Raw genomic sequence first — 20,015 nt, forward strand, 5'->3', positions numbered from 1 at the left:
CAGATACAGTTGTAAGGAGCATAAAGCAGATTGTTGAACCATATTTACTAATAAAACTGTGTTTAATTGTGTGTTGTTTGATGAAAACTGCAAAAGATGACACAAAATGAACATGAAAGAAGGCTTGTCAGGATAGTAAATTATAAAAATGCTCCATTGGTTAAACTACCTTTAATATCAAGTTTATACTGTTTAAAAGGCAAAAACCTGCTTTTAAGAAGAGACAGTCCTGTTCTTCCACCATCCAATAGCAATCACTGACATAAGTGAATAGTTAAGAGAGTGTGGGCAGGGAAGTTCATCAGTAGAATTGCAATACACACAAAGGACTTCCCTAGGGAAAAGAATTTAATAAAAACAAAGCCAGGCTAAATGCTATGAGAAGATTTTAATAATTCATCCTGAATTCTATTCCTGCTAATCTTGCATTCACTGTTGTACACAGCTCTGCCATCCAATTCAGGTTGGCATTAAAACATCTAGACATTAATGCTAATTAAATCTGCCTTTTCATTCTGAAAAACCACATTATTCTCTTTAATATCAAACACATGCAGTATCATTCAATACTCTAAAAATATTTTAGATTCTCCTTTTATTTTGTAAATAAAATCAGAAAGGGTAAGAAATTGACTATCTCATGTGGATGCAACAGCACTGACCATTTCTCATCTGGGTTGTAGAAGTAAATGATAAAAATAGTTTGTGTGATATTTATTCTGATTCACAGTGTGGACTTCACCCCTTGTCAGAACCTGAAGCTAAATCTCCATGTCTAATGTTGAGTGCAGGTGTGGATCTACTTGGGTTTCTCTCTGGCTGTCTGAATTCTAATTATGAAGGAATTATTTTAAGAACAGCCTTTACATGAGATTTCTAAATCCAATAATAAATTAGCACATTTTATTGTCATAAAAAATGTAAGCACAGCCTTCACCAAGAGATTAAAAGATAATGTTAAACTCCCATTTTATTCCCCATAATAGAAAAATAGAGCTGTGCCTTTTTCAAATAGTTTTAACTTTAAATTCAGCATTTGTCCTGGAATATTTGTCCCTATATCTCGGTAAATGTCTCTGCAATGAACTAACTAAAGCTACATTTAGATTGAACAGAAAAAGGCAAACTACTTTGAAATTTCAATGTTACTTGTGGTCCCAACACACCCATCAATGAATATGGTAATTACAAAACAATTGTGGGGCATCAATCTATTTCTCTTATGAAACATAAGTCAGATTCTAAAATTGCTCATGGGATAGCAGAGAGAATAATCAGGACAACCTGGTCATGGTTCTAGGATTAAGTGCAGATTTAGTTGCATTAACTTTCAGTAAATTAATGTGGGAGTAAGAGAGTGTGCTTGTAATTTCAAAGTCCGAAGTGTCCCCTTCGTGGTCATAGTATATCCAGTCCTCAGACAACCATGACCTTGCACCAGGGTAAGATAAGAACACCAATCATCAAAGTCATGACACTTCACTGAGGCCACAATGGCCTTCGTGCAGTTCCTTGAGCTCCCATGTGAGCTCCCACATTTGCACCGCTGCTCCTTAGGATCAAATGCTCTTTCTCAGAGATATTTGCATAAATCACTCCTTCATTTCATAAAAGTCTCTGATGAAATCCCCTGTTGGATAGTGCTACCCCTCCTTCCCATGCTGTCACCTAATACCTCTCTGACTTCTGTTTTTTTTCTACTTATTCCATCTACTGCATTACATATTTATTTATGTTATCATGTTGCCCCAACACAATGCACACTATTTGAGAATAGGGATTTTAATTTTTCAAGGCTGTATTCCCAGCAACTAGAGCAGTGCTGGCACATAATTGGTGCCCAATGCATATTTACTGAGTGAATGAATAATGAATACATAAATGAGTGAATGAATAAGTGGGAACAGAAGGAGTGAACATGAGTTGATCAGAAGGGAGAGATCACTTCTCTGCTAGTAAACAAATTATGAAATATTTTATGCATTTGGTTGCAGACGATATTTTCAATTAAGCTTATTATAGCTTGCAATGGAGCACAAAGTACACAGCCATTAAAAGAAAGGAAAAAATCTGTATGCTTTGTCAACCACAGAATATAATGCTCCTTTCAGAGAAATAAGGTCTTGCCATACTTCGTAAGCAAGAACACGCTGTGGAGGACCTGAAGACTAGAATTTCAGCACACCAAATCGAAATGGAATTTTACAGATGAGAACCTGCTGCCTTGGATCATTTTTCTCCTACTTTTCACCTCTTCACCCTGACTCATCAAAAGTCAGTTCAAACATCACATTCTTTAGGGAAAGTTCTACCCATCTCAGAGATCAGTTTTCCTTCTGAATCTTAGATTTTAGCTGTAAGTTTCCTAGGTCACTTACATTTTCTTGCAATGGAGGTCTCTTTGTTATTTTTTATTATGTTATCATCTTATTATATCTTTTTTCTTATTTTTGTTGTCTGTTGTTCATGCTGTACTTATGCCTCTAACATGAGCATCATCACTTTATGATTTTACATGACCGACAGTCCAACTGCAGTCCTCTGTGTTGGTCATGTAGCAAGTAAATGTGACTAAACAATTCTATCATCCTCAAAATCTAACTGGGCCAGTTCCAAGAAGAGGCTGTGATGGGAGACAGGACATTATTTACCCACTCAGATTACAATGCGGACCAAATTCTGCTTCATTATTGTTAATACATGGTTTCACTTCCTTGTGAAAATGGTGAGGAGACAGAGGAGGAGCAAGTGGTTATGGGGAAAGACTTGACATGGGCTCCTCCACCCCCATTTCACAGCTGACTCAGTTGTAGGAGTTCATAAGCCTCCCTTGGATGCCCCAGACTGAGTACACTTGTCTAAGACAAATCACTTGCACTGGACCCACCTAAAATTTCCCTTTCCATTTTCAGGAACGCATATTGTATGGGCTCCTGGATGTAAATTTGCCAAGTATAGGAAGAGAGTAGTAACCCCAGGCAGCACCTACCTCACAACCACTGGGTATAGAAACCCAAACACCAAAGGATGGAATGTCCATTAAGTGCAGAGAAGGAAGTTTTTTTGTTTATTTGTTTGTTTTTGTTTTTTTTAGCTACTTGCCAGCTCCTACCAGGCAAGTTCCTTTAGTTTGTATCTAAAGTATAAATCTTATAATATAAATGCAACGATGATAAGATTCTAGACAGATAAGATACGGTGATATAAATGTGGGATTGCATTCATTTGTAGATTAAATAGTCACAGAACATATAGCTAAAGCCCAGAAAATACTGTGTAACAACGATCTGGTTTCCCAAATCTTATTCCAAATACATCGGAGTCCTTTGAATGTTTCCAGTTCTAATTTTGCTTAACCAAAACATAAGAAAGAACCTCCCAGTGAATTCAGCACGAGAGAGGCAGGCAGGGGAGGCCAGTTCACATACCTGTGCACACCGCTGTTGCACATGATGATGTGGCAAGCTCCCAGCCTGTTGCACAGCTCTGAGGAAACAGACAGCAGCCCCACCCCGGAGGCGCTGCAGGCTGTGTTTGCGCAGGCCGCCGTGCGCTTGGATCTGATAAACGAGGCCACCAGTCGATAAAGTTCATCCAAAGCATTGAGAGGCCTCATTAGCTGCAGAAAAAAAGTGATCAACATAAAGTCCAACATGTCTAGCAGGAAGAAATCCTTTTAGATAGGATACAATTTAATGAATAGTCTAAAATATTTTCGTTGTGGAGGTGATGGAATTGGAGGCTACAGATATTTGTAATTATGCAGAATTATACAGAACAGCAGCAGAAAAATTAAGTAAGATAAGTATGTAAATGGCAAAACATCAGAAAAAGCACTCATTTCTTTTTACCTTATCTACATAGGCAGCTTTGGATGTGGAGTTTGGTGGTGAATTTGACTTGTCCAAGTAGAAGGCCCTGTAAGAATCCGAAGAATAAACGATCACTTACTGCTAGAAAAATTAAAGTGCATGGAGACATGCATGTTTCACTGACTTCCTTTTAAAAACAAATGAATAAACAAGTGTTGGACCCCGAGATGAGTGGGATTGCAAAAAAGTCAATTATTCTTCCATTCAGAAGAAATGACTCAAGAGGTAACTGAGTGGATCAGTCAGTTGAGCATCTGACCCTATTTCTGCTCAGGTTATGATCTCAGGGTTATGAGATGGAACCCCACTTCGGGGTCTGCACTTAGCAGGCAATCTGCTTGAGATTCTCTCTCTTTCTCTCTCCCTCTCCACCTACGCCATCCCAGGCCTGAACGTGTGCTCTCTCAAACAAAATTTTTTAAAAATTAAAAAAAAGAAAAAGAAAAAGAAAAAAAATGACTAAAGCCACCATCAGCTTTATTACATATTGTGTGGCCTCAGAGACATTACTTAATTTGTATATGCCTCAATTTCCTCTTTTGTAATTTGGGGATAACATCAGCTTCTATTTCACAAGCCTGCTACAAGATTAAATGAATTAATGTAAATAAATTGCTTAGAACAGTATATAACACAAATATTTTTTATTTTAGTATTTACAATAATATTATTATAAAAGTTGAAGAAATATATTTTCTTGTGACTATTGGAAAACAGTATCTAGTTTTCATTTATTGTGCAAGATTAAAACAGTAATACTCAAAAAACTAATTTTAAACAGGGTACTGAGTTGAATTCTTTCATCCACTAAACTATGCTCAGATTGGGCCAAATGGAGTCACCAAAGACCCTCTTCAAGGATACACTTGTTCTTTTTGTCAGCAGGATGCATTGTGGTACCATTTTAATACACGAAGTTGAATCTTAGTGGCCTGCAATAATTAAACCCAATTTCCAAAGAATTATTGCTGTTTTGCTTATTAGCTCTTGACTCAATACTAAACTGAAATTTTAAGGAAATGACCCATGAAGACAGGATACATTTAAGTTATATTTAATCTACTATCTTTAATGAAGCAAAATTATTTTCAAGATGTGAACACTTAATATTGATGTACCAAAGTAAGTTCCATAATATTAGAATGATTGTCAGACAAGATATTGAAATAAAACTGATTAGGCTAGTGTTTTGGAGCACCTTTTAGAACCTCAAAATACTGTCAGATTATTACCAAACACATGAGTAGTAGAGGGCAAAATCTGTGAGAGAGGGTTTTATGCCCAGAGTCTCCCTCTACATGCACATACATGCACACTCACCCACACAAACACACACACTGTTATTCCCATTAGCATTGTACCTCGTAATGATGTTTGGTGTTGTCTTTCTTTTTAAGATAAATTAGCATGGATTAATCTAGTTTTACACTTTAAATTAGGAAAACTTTAAGAGTAACTTCCAAAATGAAAGTTATGCTGATTCTTACTGAGAATTAGCTTATTCATGTCTCAAATACAAATTGAACAATAACAAAAATTTTTCAATAGCTCTGCATCCAAAGTTGGTTATTATTTTTTGAACTCCTAAAGATTTCCATGTACCATCTTGGAACAAAGGTGGTGCCTCAAAGCTGGAACCCACAGAGATAACCTTGATCAGATGTTCCCATGCCTTTCAAGTGTGCTTGATAGAAAAAGCAATATGGTGGAAAAGAGTACATGAGTCCATGGAAAATTATTCCCTCAGCCTAAATCCCACAGCTACCTGTTGCTCCTGAGCACATAAAGCTGCTAGGAATATGAGGATTCCACTCACCCCAAGCAGTGTTCTGCTCAAAATGACTGGGTTACGGTGGCACAAATGACTCTAACCTGGAACATCCATTAAGTGCCAAGAAAACATAGTTTCATTCAGCTGGCTGAGTCAATATCTATTAAGAGCATTGGATCAAGAGCAAAATCAAAGGCATTTGAGGTACTTTTAAATTTTCTAATTTTCCCCAGTATCAGAAAGAGAGAAGAACAATCTAAGAGGATTGCTGGTAAGAGAAAAAGAAATGAGCCAGACTTGTATGAGGCACAAAAATACACCACAGGGCTGGAGTTAGATTAGAATGAGTGAGCCACTGAGAGAAGTCAAAGGAGCAGAGTCTTTAGTAGGGCCTTATAGATCCTGGCAAAGACTTTGTGTTTTAACTGGCCTCATTACCAAAAGACTGGCTGTCTTATAAACCTTATTACTGTATATAAACATTTGTGTTCTCCTGAAAGTTCTGAGTGTCTCTTCATTTCAATTACCCAGCTATAGATTTAGGCAAATACTATGAAAATCCAGGTAGGCACCACCATATTTTGACAGATCCTGGCACTTGGCACTTTTGCTTCACCTTTAAAAAAAAAAAAGAAACATTACAGATACAGGTGAGCTCTTTATTGCTCACCCTTCTCCACCCCACCCTTGTTCCAAACTCTCCCTCCTCAAGGCAAATATCACTCAGAAGCTGGCATTTCCTGCTTCCATGCTTCATGAGGTCACCCACACAGCTGGGCCAAATGGAGCTACCAAATAGCTGTGATCATTCTTCCAATTCTTGTCCACACTGATGTTATTAGAATTTCAACCTTTGGTGTTTTCATTTTCAATTTGCATATATTTGTTGGCTATCTATATTTCTTCTTTTTTTTGTGCATTTGTATTTCTTTCTTTCGTGTAGTCTTGACTTTTTTTCACATAGAAATTAGTTATTACTTTTTATAGCAAGAGTTAAATTTGGTGACATTTAGAAGTTTCTGTTCCTCTTTACTTTTTTTTTTCTTGTTTTAAGCCCACACATTCTTTCTAGGCTTGCTTCCTCAAAATATCCAGTTTTAAAAGTCGGAAATTCTATTAATATGTTTGATCAGTGTGTTTGGTATATGTCAGCATTAAATTCTGGAATCCAGATTACAGGACATTTTTCCCCCTTTATACTGCTCTTGGTGTTTGCTCTCAGTCTAGTTGTCTTTGTTTGGGGGTTAGTCTATATTTTTTTCTCTGATAGGTTAAGATTTTCTTTCTATCCTCAATGTTCTGAAGTTTTACCTCAATGTGTTTAGGCACATTGAGGTAAATTGATTTATTGTTATTTACCCAGATAAAACCAGGTTCTCAGAGTGTCTTTTCAATGTGAGGTGTATTGCCTTCAATTATAAAATAATCTCAGCTATTATTTCTTCACAAAATTGGATTTGTTTTCTCTCTCTCTCTCTCTCCACACACAGACACACACACACACACACACACACACACACGCACGCACGCTTTTAAAATCTTATTTTCCCATGACTGCATTTTAGGTGATTTCCTAAGTAATATCTTCCAAATGAAAAAAATTCTGTCACTGTCAAGTCCAGAGTTTGTATTTTCTACTGGGAATTTTATTTCAGTGACTATCTTTCACTTCTGAGATTTCTGCCTCTTATTTCATTTCTACCACTAATAGGTAACCTCCCCATAAGAACGTGAACTGTCTTTGTGGATATGGTTTTTATTTACTTGGGTTCATTCCTCTATCTCTGGCGCCCGTAAGAATGTGTGGACCATAGTATGATCTTAATAAATATTTGTAAATAAATAACTAGATCACTGACTGTTTTTATTTCAGGATTTCCTACCTTTCTATGAATGACAATCCTTTGTTAATATTTTGAGCACCCAAAATATGCTCTCCCAGGCTGTTTCAATATTTTAATTTCTTCCAGTCAAATTTATTCTCAGTGGTTGAATTCATTGGCTCTTTCCTAGTCTTAGGCTTTTTTTGTGCTTTGGAATTTTGTTTTGCAGGTTCATTTGAAGTGGGAAGATTTTTATTTGGTTTTATTTAGCTTTTTGATATACGTCCAACCCCTATCTCTCATTATCCTTCTCTTACAAATGATTTTGTGTTCATTTTGTACCCAGAATCACCCATATATAATCAGTTTCATACTGGAAATTCAAATACTACATTGTGCTGACATCTGGATTATTATCAGTCACATTACTGAACCAATGAGTGACTGGTTCAATTCCCAGTTTACCAGCCATGTCCCTTTCTTCCTGCCACATAAGCCTTTCCTGACCTCAAATCTATAGTCTCAAGTAGTGGGCAGCAGGTTTTTCATCCTCGCTCAGAAGCAGATGAGTCCTTCTCTATGTCCTGGCTTCAAGCTATAACACTGGCTCTGGATCTCCACCTAGTGTAGAATGACTTCAATCTCTTATTACCTTAGAAGAAGTTGTACTGGCCTTCTGGCCACCTCCAGAGGCCTCAGCACACAACTCATCATTTGCATTTTCTTTTGATTTGTAGACCACTGAGATGATAAATTATGAGCTCAGCTGTGACTTTTACATTTTCTGACTTGGGATTTTACCTAACATTGCTATATGTTGGGAGCAAAGGTCGTGCTTCGAAGTCAGAACCCACAGAGATACCTTAAACAAATGTCCTAATGCCTTTCTTCAAGTGTGCTTGGTAGAGAAAGTAAAGCAATTAAAAAGAGTGCACAAGTTCACAAATTATTTAGCCTCCCGGGGTCTCAAGTATCTCATTTTTACAATGTATATTAAAATTATCCAACATGTATATGGCATAATGTTGAATATTAATCAAAATAAGAAGTACTCAGTGTGGCAGTAAGTAAACAGGACTCATTAGATAGTCAATAATAACTATTATTCAAGTACACACAATGGGAGGCATCTCCTGGAGCATTTTTAAAGCATAGCAAGGAATAAAAGTAAGGCCAAAACTTTCTTCTTTCCTCTAAGGCCACCTACAATATTTTCTGATCCATATAAAAAGTGAAAATTAAGGTAGGTACTTGGAGTCTACATAATTCCATGATCAGGGCACAAATAGCGGTTCACTTTAAAAAGAAAAGAGCCTTTCTTTAGGTTAAAGAGGACTGTTATTTACAGGGCTTAATCAGGTGTATTTGTTGTAGAGACCTCAGCTCTTCTGTAGCTTGAATTATTTGGGAAAGAAAATATCCTGTAGAAGTAGTCCATAGATCATTAGGATCACCTATGGAAAGCTTCACTACAGAAACCTCCACTACAGTTGGTCACACTGAACAGTATTCCTACTTTCAGAAGTAGATGCTCCTTCAAAAAAAAAAAAAAAAAAAGTTGTCACTGGTTCAGCCAGTTAAGAGGAAGAATACGTGGATTCTAATTCATTTAAAATATTTGACAGAAGGGTACCTGAGTGGCTTAGTTGGTTAAGTGCCTGCCTTCATCTCAGGTCATGATCCCAGAGTCCTGGGATTGAGTCCTGCATCAGGTTCCCTGGTCAGTGGGGAGTCTGCATCTCTCTCCCCCCGCCTCTCTGTGCCTACATGCACACTCTCTCTCAAATAAATAAATACAATCTTTAAAAAAAAACCTGATTTGGTAGAAATCTCAACATTTTCAATGGGGCAAAATTCTTAAAGGAAAAAAACCCAGATTCTATGAAGATAGTCAGTAGAAAAATAACTTTTATCAATTTAAAATGTATAAATGCCCACAGTAAGTGAAACCTTATTCAGAAACAATCTAATCTTTTCCAAGTTGCTATATAGCAGAACTAAAATAGAAAAAGCATCTAACGATATAACTGTGCCCTTCAAAATACTCTTAGAAGACAAATGCCTCCTACAAATACAGAATTAAATGTATTTACTGATCCAAACTTGGGCAAATAGTTAATATTTGATAATCTATGATTAAAGAAAATAAGAAATCATTATAAAATCTATAGAAGTCTAGAGGAAAAAACCAGGAACTATAGCTACTTTGTTACTCTTAGGAAATTTACATAGCCAACATATATTTTAATTCAACTAATTACTTGTTAGAATAATTTAGAGTTGAAGTTGCAACTAATTTAGGTATTTCCCATCAGAAAAAAGTCTGTTATCCAGATATTTTACCATCCCTAAGGTTTATAGGTATTCACAAAACTTCGGTATTTTTCAAGAGTATGACAAACTGTTCACAGGAAATAAATTTCTAATGCACTTCCCTTAATTATGAAAGTCTTACAATGCCCCCTAATCAGAATTTATGAGAAAGTTAATGGCAAAATTGGATTAATGCCCAAACTGACCATAGTTTATTATGCTTCTGAGGTTAGTAAGAATGAAGTCATGGTCCTTTGTCTCATACAGCAAATCTTATTGAGACATTTTGAAAGTGCTGCTGCTACTTTATATAGGCTGGACAGTAAGTTTCCTTTCATGCTACCATATATCAGACTTCATTGTCAACTTAGTAAATTAACTCTCCATATAAAATTGATACATTGTGATAATATTTTTTCATTTCGTCCCTGTGGAATAAAATACCAATGAGAGAAGCCATAATATCGTAAGTTACAATATGTAGTGGTATATATATATATCCAAATCAAATAACTACAATGAAACTAATCTCTGGCATTTATCTCATACAATCTAATAGTGGAGACAGGTACATAGTTATCTATAATGCAAGGTAAACTCACTGACAGGTAAGTTTAAAGGTCAAAAAAGTTATTGGGATATACTTACATGAGGAAGAAGCAAGGCCATATAAATAAGAATATGGCATAAGAGTTGGACTTTGTCAGATGGATGGGATTCTGGACAGGTCAAAATAGGAAAGCAGCCATTTCAAATGGAGGCAACATCATGAACAGCAGAACAGATACAGAAGTGGATAGAGCCAATCTGGCTGAAGAGCAGATTCATATAAGGTAGGGAGAGAGAATGTTGAGTAAGTAGGCTGGATCCATACTGTGATGAAATTAAATATCAAGCTAAAGAATTATAATTTGTTTGTTAAAACAGTGGAGAGAAGCACTACACAGTAAACACTTAGCTACCAGTAAAAAAGTAAAAATAAATGGAAAGAAATCACATGACATGAAAATTTAGGGAATTTAGAGCTGGAAGAAATCCTAGAAATGGAAAGAATTATTAAGCATTCAGAATAAGACCATGGTAATGAAAACAGGGAATTGATGTTTGCCATGAGAGAGAGAAAATGAACTTGGGGAACATTGAGATTAGTTTCTGTAGAGTGATGCAGGTTAATATACTAATTAAAAAATTAGGAAAATGCTTTCTCAACTGGGTGAAGAATTAGGATCATAGCTCTACAGAGTCTGGCAGATACTTCAAAGGATCAGGGTTTCACAGAAAGAGAGACAATGAAATAGCTTGATGTAAAATATTTAAACTTATTAATTTTGTCATAGGGGATACATGGAGGTTAAATCAGTGACAAAAGTGACATTCTTCTCATCTGGCACCTTTTTTATCCACTTTTTCTGGGCATATTGGAGGATATCCAATTTCCAAGAGAGATTGATTAAGGCATAAAAGCCGCTGGTGCTTTATAAATAAGGAGGAAAAACTATAGTATTCAGCTCAGCTCTCTGCTATATTCTTGTTTTTTTCTCCAGATCATTGCCTATGAGATCACTCTTTATTTATAATAATTTATGAAAATTTCTTACTTGGCCAGACACATCTATACTTCTTGTAATATTATGTCCTATCCCCAAATATTCTAAACCATATAAGGTAGCCTTTGGATTTTAACAGTTGCTCTGCATTTCAAAAAGGAGCTATAACAGTGTTTCTTCAATTATGGATATTAGTCATAGGCATAGTTACATATATCATTATTACAATGGAATAGCGGTTGACTATAGATGTGACTGGGTGTCTGATGAGTATTATTGTTAAGCTGCATTTGCCTACCATAGCACTTAAATTAGGAAAAAATTCTACAAAAAATATTATTGAAAGACACTGATTTCTTATAAAAAGGAAAATTACCAGAGAGGTTCACCCCTGTGCCCATACTATGGATAAAAAAACACATGATGAGTAAGTAGGTGGGAAAATGTTAATTTGTCCTTCTATCCTACCCACCTTCCATAGCCACAAGCATTAGCCCTGACTTTTCTGGAATGTGTTTTATTAAAAGTTACATGAAGAGAAATCTTGAGTAATGAGATAAACTTGGATTTGGTTGGATAAATATGTCTTCTGGCTTGTCAGAAATGGAGCACCCAAGGTTACAGTCCTTAGAGAACTGCCTGTATCAGTGAACAGCTCCATTTCTACTTGAATATTGGGAAAAGAAAATTCCTGGCAGGCTACGGAAACAATCTGCATGAACCACACAGGGCAAGACCTTCCCACATTAAAAAAGGGATTTTGGGAAGCCTGGGTGGCTCGGTCAGTTACATGTCTGCCTTTGGCTCAGGTCATGATCCCAGGGTCCTGGGATCGAGCCCTGGGTTGTTGGGCTCCCTGTTCAATGGGGAGTCTGCTTCTCTCTCTGCCCCTCCCCCTGCTCATGCTCTCTCTCTCTTTCATAAATAAAATCCTAAATAAATACATAAATACATAAATAAGTAATGGATTTCTCTGAGACTTCTCTGATGCCCTGGAAAGAAAATCACAGTGTCAGAGGAGTGGGGCTATGCCCTGTTACTCTTTACTGCTGTTGATACCCTCCTATCACTCTTCCTTTGATAACCTTCAATCAGTGAGTTCATTGTATTAAAATCCTGTTGTTTGCTTTCCAAACACTCCTTTACTGCATTCTGATTTTTGCTCCTCTTTTCATGAGTCTGCAAGGGTGATATTTCTTGCTTACACCTGCAACATTCATATATCACCACAGACTTAAAATGTTGCATATGTACATATTTTCTAATGGTGACACTGTGCTCTGCTACTGTAGAGCACGATCTCTGTGGAAATGGACAGAAAAAGTCAATCCTAAAAAAAAGAAAGCTTTTCCAGTAATAAAGTTTAACTATATTACAAACAAAACATCTCATTACATCTAGGAAAAACAATAAAGCCAAGTAATAGTTCTATTTTTAAACTAAGTCTACTTAATTTGACAACAATTAGGTCTCAAGAAAGTTTGGCACCTTCATATTAAAGGGTAATTTTTAGATTTAAAATCATAAGTCTTTTTAAGTTTAAAGCCATAAAAGGCTCAACTGACATGAGGTTGACAGATCAGCTTATCCTCCTCCACATCTTTCTCTGTACTCCTTATTTGACTCCAATTGACCTTCAAAATTACCTTCCTAAAGCACAGAGAAGAACATTTTATTACCTTGCTTAAAGTCATTCAGATTTCCCCAGTACCCAAACCCTACAATTTGGGCATTCAATGCCTCTCCTAGTAATCTACCAACAGACTTCACCTTCCCATCTCTCTCATCTCCCTCTTTGCCCTGCATGTTCATGCTGGATTCCCCCAAGACAATACCCACCCACAGGAAAACCTCCACACCTTCTCTCATATTATTCTATCTACGTGGAATCCCCTCTCATATCCTCTGCATGTCAAGATTCTTTTGATCCTTCAAAATCCTGCTCAAATATGGTATCTTCTTGGGAATTTCCCGACTGAAACAAATGTAGCTCACTATATGACACCTGATTGCACTCACTCTGTCATCTTTGCTAGACTGCATACTCTCAGGAGGCAGAGAACCATTTTTTTTTTTCAAAAAATTTATTATCCTGGAGTACCTGGGTGGCTCAGTCGGTTAAACATCTGACTTCAGCCCAGGTCATAATCCTGGGGTTCTGGGATCATCCCCCCATCCAACTCTCTGCTTAGCGGGGAGTCTGCTTGTCCCTCTCTCTCTGCCCCTCACCCCTGCTCCCACACTCCCTCTCAAATAGATAGATAGATAGATAGATAAATAAATAAATAAATAAATAAATAAATAAATAAATTGTAATCTCATAACCAAAGATGGCCCTGGGCACATGGAAAAAAATTGTAATCCCATAACTTGGTATTATATTATTGAAGCAAATTGAATTTTATTTCATTCAAGTTGCAAAGAAGTTAGTAACCATACTAACAAGCAACTGAATATATATGTGACTTAAAAGAGGAAAATAAATATAATAAATACTTTTAAAAATTTATTTATTTTGGAGGGGGAGGGGCAGAGGGAGAGGAAGAGAGAGAATCACAAGCAGATTCATACCCGAGCATGGAGCCTGACATGAGGCTCAATCACATGATTCATGAGATCATGACCTGAGCCGAAATCACAAGTGGGATTCTTAACCGACTGGGGTTAAGCATCCCAGGTGCCCCAAGAAATACATTTAGTGTTTAATTTATAGACAAAATGATTATTATGCACGTTTTAAGAAGATATTTGAGGGAAAGATTCTTTTTAAGTTTATAAATATTAAGCTACATCTCAATTAACACTGAAGTACAATACTTAGAGGAAAGTGTTTAACAATCATTGGAACCTCTAATTAGAGAGGAACAACCTCCCTCAGTGAGAGACAACTATGACCAGAGGGTCCCTGGCAAGAGTCACAGTAGTGTTGTTTCACCTATAAATGACTCTAGCAAAAAAGGATCCAGCAAAATAGTTATTTAGTTATGAATAAGAAAAGATTAAAATAAACATGATTGAGCGCAATTACATTGAGATTTTAAGTGCCCAACTCCTAGCTTTTATATTTTTATACTAGAATCTATAAAAGAGCTATGTTTCTCTTTATTTTGTAAAATTCAAAGCCCTAAGTACAGTATTTAACACACAGTCAATGTTAGTTAATATCATAATAATTGCTATTCATTCTTCAAAACTTTTACATAAAAATTATATATAAGGCATACAGTATGATGATCTGATATACATATACATAGTAAAATGATTACTTCAGTCAAGCTAATTAACATATCTCCTCAGTTGCCATTTTTTAATGAGATAAATGGACATAAATTTACTCTCTAAAGCATATTTCCATTGCTCAACATAGTATTAAGTACAGACACAGGTCCATACATTACTTCCTCTTCCCTTTCTTCTCCTTGTTCTTCTAGATTCCATATATAAGTGAGACATATCACAATCCTCTTTGACCTATTTCACTTAGCATAATGCTTCCTGGTTCACTCCACTCTATTCTGGTCTGCAAGTCTCTACAGAGAAATCCACTGTTTGCCTATGGGGGTTTCTTCTGTACATGAGGAATATTATTTTTCCTGCTGTTTTAAAACTCCTTTCTCTTTGACTTTAGACAGCTTTTTTAAATATAAATTTATTTTTTATTGGTGTTCAATTTGCCAACATACAGAATAACACCCAGTGCTCATCCCGTCAAGTGCCCCCCTCAGTGCCCGTCACCCGTTCACCCCCACCCCCCGCCCTCCTCCCCTTCCACCACCCCTAGTTCGTTTCCCAGAGTTAGGAGTCTTTATGTTCTGTCTCCCTTTCTGATATTTCCCACACACTTCTTCTCCCTTCCCTTATTTATTTCCCCAAATGAATTATATTTATATTCATTATTTATATTCCCCAAATGAATGAGAACATATACTGTTTATCCTTCTCTGATTGACTTACTTCACTCAGCATAATACCTTGTGTCTTGGAGAAGATCTTTTTGTTTTGAAACTTTTGAAGGGCCTATGTGCTTCATAATCTTGGATGTCCAAATCTCTCCCCAGATTTGAAGTTCTCAGCAATTATGTCTTTAGATAAGCTTTCTGAGCTTTTCTCCACCACTTTACTTTCTGGGATCCCAGTAACATATAGGTTGTTTCTTTTAATGGTATTCCATAATTTATGTAGGCTCTCTTCACTCTTGTTCATTCTTTTTTTCTTTTTCTTTTTATATTTTCAAGTATCTCATATTTGAGTGCACTGATTTTTTTCTTCTGCTGTTAAGCTCTCTATTAAATTCCACAGTTAAATCATTGTATTTTTCAACTTTAGGATTTCTGGGTTTTTTTAATGGTTTTTATTTCTTTTTTGAACATTTTATTTTATTCATGTATTGTTTCCCTAATTTAATTGTGTTTGCTTGTACTGTGATTCACTGAATTTCTTTAAGAGAGTTATTCTGAGTTTTTTTGTCCAACCATTATAGGTCTCCATAATTTAGGGTCAGTTACTGGAGATTTAGTAATTTACTTTGGTGGTGCCATGCATCCTTGATTATTCATGATCCTTATGGTCTTGTGTTGGTGTCTGTGTATTTGAAGAAGTAGGTGACTCTTCCCATCTTTATAAACTGGCTTTCGCAGGGAAAACTTTTTACCAGCTAAACCATCCAGAGATTCTGGGGTAAGAAGGGGCATCTGGTGGAGTCTATGAATGAACAAGTCTGATGCCTTAGTCAGCAGGAGGCAGGCTTGGTATTGAGTCCACAGAGTTCTATGATGCCTGGTTCCATAGGAGCCTCTCTGGAGCCTGGGGTTTGTAGGGGTTGGCATGGTACTGGTATAGGCCTGGTTCTAGGGTTCGTGGTGAAGTTGGGTGCTCACCGCACTCTTCTTTCCCCATGGGGAGTGTGTTTCTCTTTAGGCTGGGCTAATGATGTTTGGGGAAAGGGTGGTGGGGCTAATGCATATTTTCTTATTTCTATGATCCATTCAGGTACTATAAACCTTCACCCAGAATCTTTTGCTCCTGTTAAGATATTTTTGTTCATGTACAGTTGTTCAAATTAATGTTTCTGTAAGTTGAGGAACATTGGAAACTACTATACTATCATCTTGCTGGCATCACTTTCCATTGCTATTCATTCTTTAAGACCCACCTTCAATATCACCTCCTCTCTCAAACTTCTTCAATATCTTTAGAGTAAAAGGCTCTTCCATTTCCCTAGCACCTAGTACATTTTCTAACTATCCAGTGCAATTTAGTGTTGCGTACTGCAAGGATTTATTTATATCCCTCCTAACTATAAGCACCTTGAAGACAATGTACAGTTTATCTTGATTATTTCATTACTGTGCACAGTACTACCCACAAGGGTGAGTGCTTGATATGTTTTGGTAGAATAAATGAACTTCCTAAGTTTTCTAAATTAAATTTCCTGAATTTATTGATAAGTGACAGTTCTAAACCATTTCCAAGGAGAATGGGTCTTCCTTAAAAAAAATAAAAAGTCTGCCAAAAAAATTGGAAACCATCTACATGAATGGTAGCTATTGGTCAAGAAAAAAATCACCAAGCATAATAAATTTCCCCCATCTCAGAATATATATACACTTTATTTTGCTTATGAACTTTATAATAGGAAAAAGATAACTGTATGAAAAAGGTCACTGCCCTATCTTTAACCTCCAAAGTGCTTAATTAAAATCAGCTGAAGCAGCATGGAACTATCACTGTCTTCTACAATATTAAAGCAGACAACTATTGAGAAGTGAGTCTCATCTTATAAATAACCATAGACATCTGCTTCAGAGGGAAGGGCAGGGAAAATATAATAAAACTAGAAATATGAATATACAGATATTAGAAAGTTGTCCTTAGCAGAATATGGGAAATGAAAATGCATTAACTAACTAATGGGACTGTATTTTGGTAATTTCATTCCTCAGAAGAGCAAACTGATCAAAGGTAAGTTTTAAAGAACTATTTGGAATTGAATATAATCTCCATGAAGGCAGGGACTACATCATATTTCATGTCTGCCCTGCATCTGAAACACTCCCTGACCCAAAGCAGTTGCTCGGTAAATATTTGTAAAATGAAGCAATAAGTAAATAATTTAAGAGCAAATGAGAATCAATATTGATTAACAAGGAGTAATCTCATGCACTACTGAGTCCTTCCCACAAAGAACAGTAAGTTCGTTCAACTTCATTTTTAACTAGATGAACTACTGAGAAGTAAATAAATTTTCACTGACTCTGTATCTTTCAGATACTCTTTGATAATCTCCTTCCTCTCCCATTTATATTTCTCCCAAAGAAGTGTAATTTGCTAATCCCACTTCCAAACTTTCGACCTATTCCCCTCAACTGATTGTATCCAGACCTCTACCTACTACCCTTCTCAAAACATTCTCCCTAATGATGTCAGTGCCAATGACTTTACACTGGCCAAATCCAGTGGACAATCCCAGGCATTGTTTGAATATCTTCTTATATTTAGCACTCTTGGTCACGCTCACTTTTTCACATTCTTTCACTAAGTCTTTTGACATTGGCCTGGTGCTTTGTTGGTTTTCATATTCTCACTTAAGCTTGTCTCTTTTGCCTCCTCTGTGGGCTCCTCTTCCTTACCTACTTAATCTTCCAGCATGTTTTCTGCCCCCCTCACTATTCTCACTGGGAACACCTTCCTGAGTCATTTTTTTTCCTCTAAGAGACCCAAATATGTACACTTCTAAACTCCAGATTTGTGTCTTTGTTCATTTGTTCAATAAACAATAATAATAATTTGTTCATTTGTTTAATAGACAATAATAATAATAAGTTGGGCACAATGGCAGGTACTATGGGTAAAAGGGTGAAAATAAGACAATTATTTACATGTAAAGAACGTACATTTGAGAAAGGACAATAAACAGGCAATTACAGTTCAGTGTGATAAGTGACCCAAAAAAGTTTAGCAAAGTGCTAAAGTACATTAGTGAGTATTAGGACAAGTAGGCAGTAGGCAAAGGGAATGAAGGGTCTTTAATGCATAAGGGGAATCTTAAGAGTGAAAAAAAGAATTGTCCATTGAGATCATGGAATTTAAGTCTGTAAAAAAGCTACTTGAAAACCTGGGGAGAAGGGAAGGCATGAAGAAATGGCAGTTGGGAGATTACTCAGCAGATATAAACTGCAGTTGAATGAATGAATAAATGAAAGAAAGAAAAATAAAAGGAAGGATAGAAATGAAGAAAGAAGGAAAAGAGGGCAAAGAAAGAAAGGATGAGGAGATAGAGAAGAAGACAAATGAGGGAGAGGGGGTGGGTGAGAAAGAGGGAGAGAGGGACAGGGAGGAGAGAGAGAGAGAGAGAGAGAGAGAGCACACGCCTTATCCCTTATTTGTCATGGAGCTACTATGTTGTATTTTTGGTAGTAGAGAAGAGGTAAATGATGTGAAACTTAAAAGACTTGCCCCTTGTCCTTACTGTTGATAAACTACTGTAAATCTCCCTAAACCTCCTGAAATCCTTATGGCATTAAGAGACTTGAGAGTAAAACAACAAAAACAACAGAACAAAACAGCTAACCCTTCACTCTGGTTTTCTGTACATAAGAATGTGTTTCAATACTTCCATTTGATTATTTTGACAAACATTTTTTGAACATCTATTTGGGTATCAAGCAATGTTCCCATGTTTTAGGGATAAATCCATGAACAGGTTTCCCTCAGGGAACTTGCATTCTGGTATGCATGAGGTGTTAACTTGTCTTTCCTTTCCTGGTAAGGGTCCGAAGAACCTGACTGCAGCAGACTTTGTGGGACAACAGAAACCCCTAATGCTGGCTCTTCCTGCATCTTCTTCTCTACTATAGTGAGGTCCTGTTCCCAGTGTTGTCTTCAATGACATTTTGTCACCCCGACACAAGGCAAACTTGCTCTCCCCCCTTCAGACTCTGCCCTCAGCTCACTTTCCAGTTCTCACCCTAGTTTAGGGAGCACACAAAAACATAGGAAAGGTCAAAGCTACATCTCACACTAGTAATTATTGATTTTAAATCCCAGCCCATGTCTTTCAGCTAAGTGCCACTGAAAATGTGGTCTGCAGGCTTAAGTAAAGAATTTGTCAGCAAGAATTTAGAAATTGTATAACACTACACTGTCTCAACACCCAAAGCATTCAAAAGCACTTATTTATTGGACAGGTTACAGACCAGTGCAGTAAGTCACAGGTGCTGTGAGTCACAAAACAGCCATGCACAGTAGGGCTGCACAGCAATAAGTGATATTTGAAGGTTAGTTTGTCAGCTATGAACCAAAAGTGTATACAAATTGAAAACAAACATAAGAATTTGTTTTTATCTAAAACTCATCACCTCTATGGTCATTTTAATTATTAATCAGAATTTTTTAAATTGATGGTTTAACATGAACTAAATTAGCAAAATAAAATTGGTAATATTTGTCCATAATTTACAGGCGAGGATACAATTTCATTGGCTTTTTGTTAAGAACTTGCTCTTAAATCTTTTTTTCCCTTCCCATCAACATATCTCTGTGAGATTGGTTTTCTTCTACTGAGTTATTAAAACAAGCCTGGAAAGAATTTAGGTGTACATTTCCCCCTGCAAATTATACTGACATCTTAACCTAGGTTAGTTACTAAACAAGAAACTAGCTCATTTCTCATATTAAAAGCTTCAAATAT

The 20,015-nt window shown here is 36.5% G+C and overlaps 1 protein-coding gene across 2 annotated transcripts in view; it reads right to left on the bottom strand.

Moving 5' to 3' along the window:
- Positions 1–20,015, bottom strand: part of PREX2 (phosphatidylinositol-3,4,5-trisphosphate dependent Rac exchange factor 2) — a 285,113-nt gene that overhangs the window by 39,083 nt on the left and 226,015 nt on the right. For both annotated transcript variants that reach the window (XM_041768878.1, XM_041768877.1), the window contains 2 exons: positions 3,852–3,918; positions 3,429–3,619 (listed from right to left, as the gene is read on the bottom strand). In XM_041768878.1, the coding sequence (XP_041624812.1) occupies positions 3,429–3,619; positions 3,852–3,918 (258 nt within the window). The remainder of the gene's footprint in view (positions 1–3,428; positions 3,620–3,851; positions 3,919–20,015) is intronic.

This window comes from Vulpes lagopus, chromosome 9, assembly GCF_018345385.1.
Source record: "Vulpes lagopus strain Blue_001 chromosome 9, ASM1834538v1, whole genome shotgun sequence".
Taxonomy (NCBI): Eukaryota; Metazoa; Chordata; class Mammalia; order Carnivora; family Canidae; genus Vulpes; species Vulpes lagopus.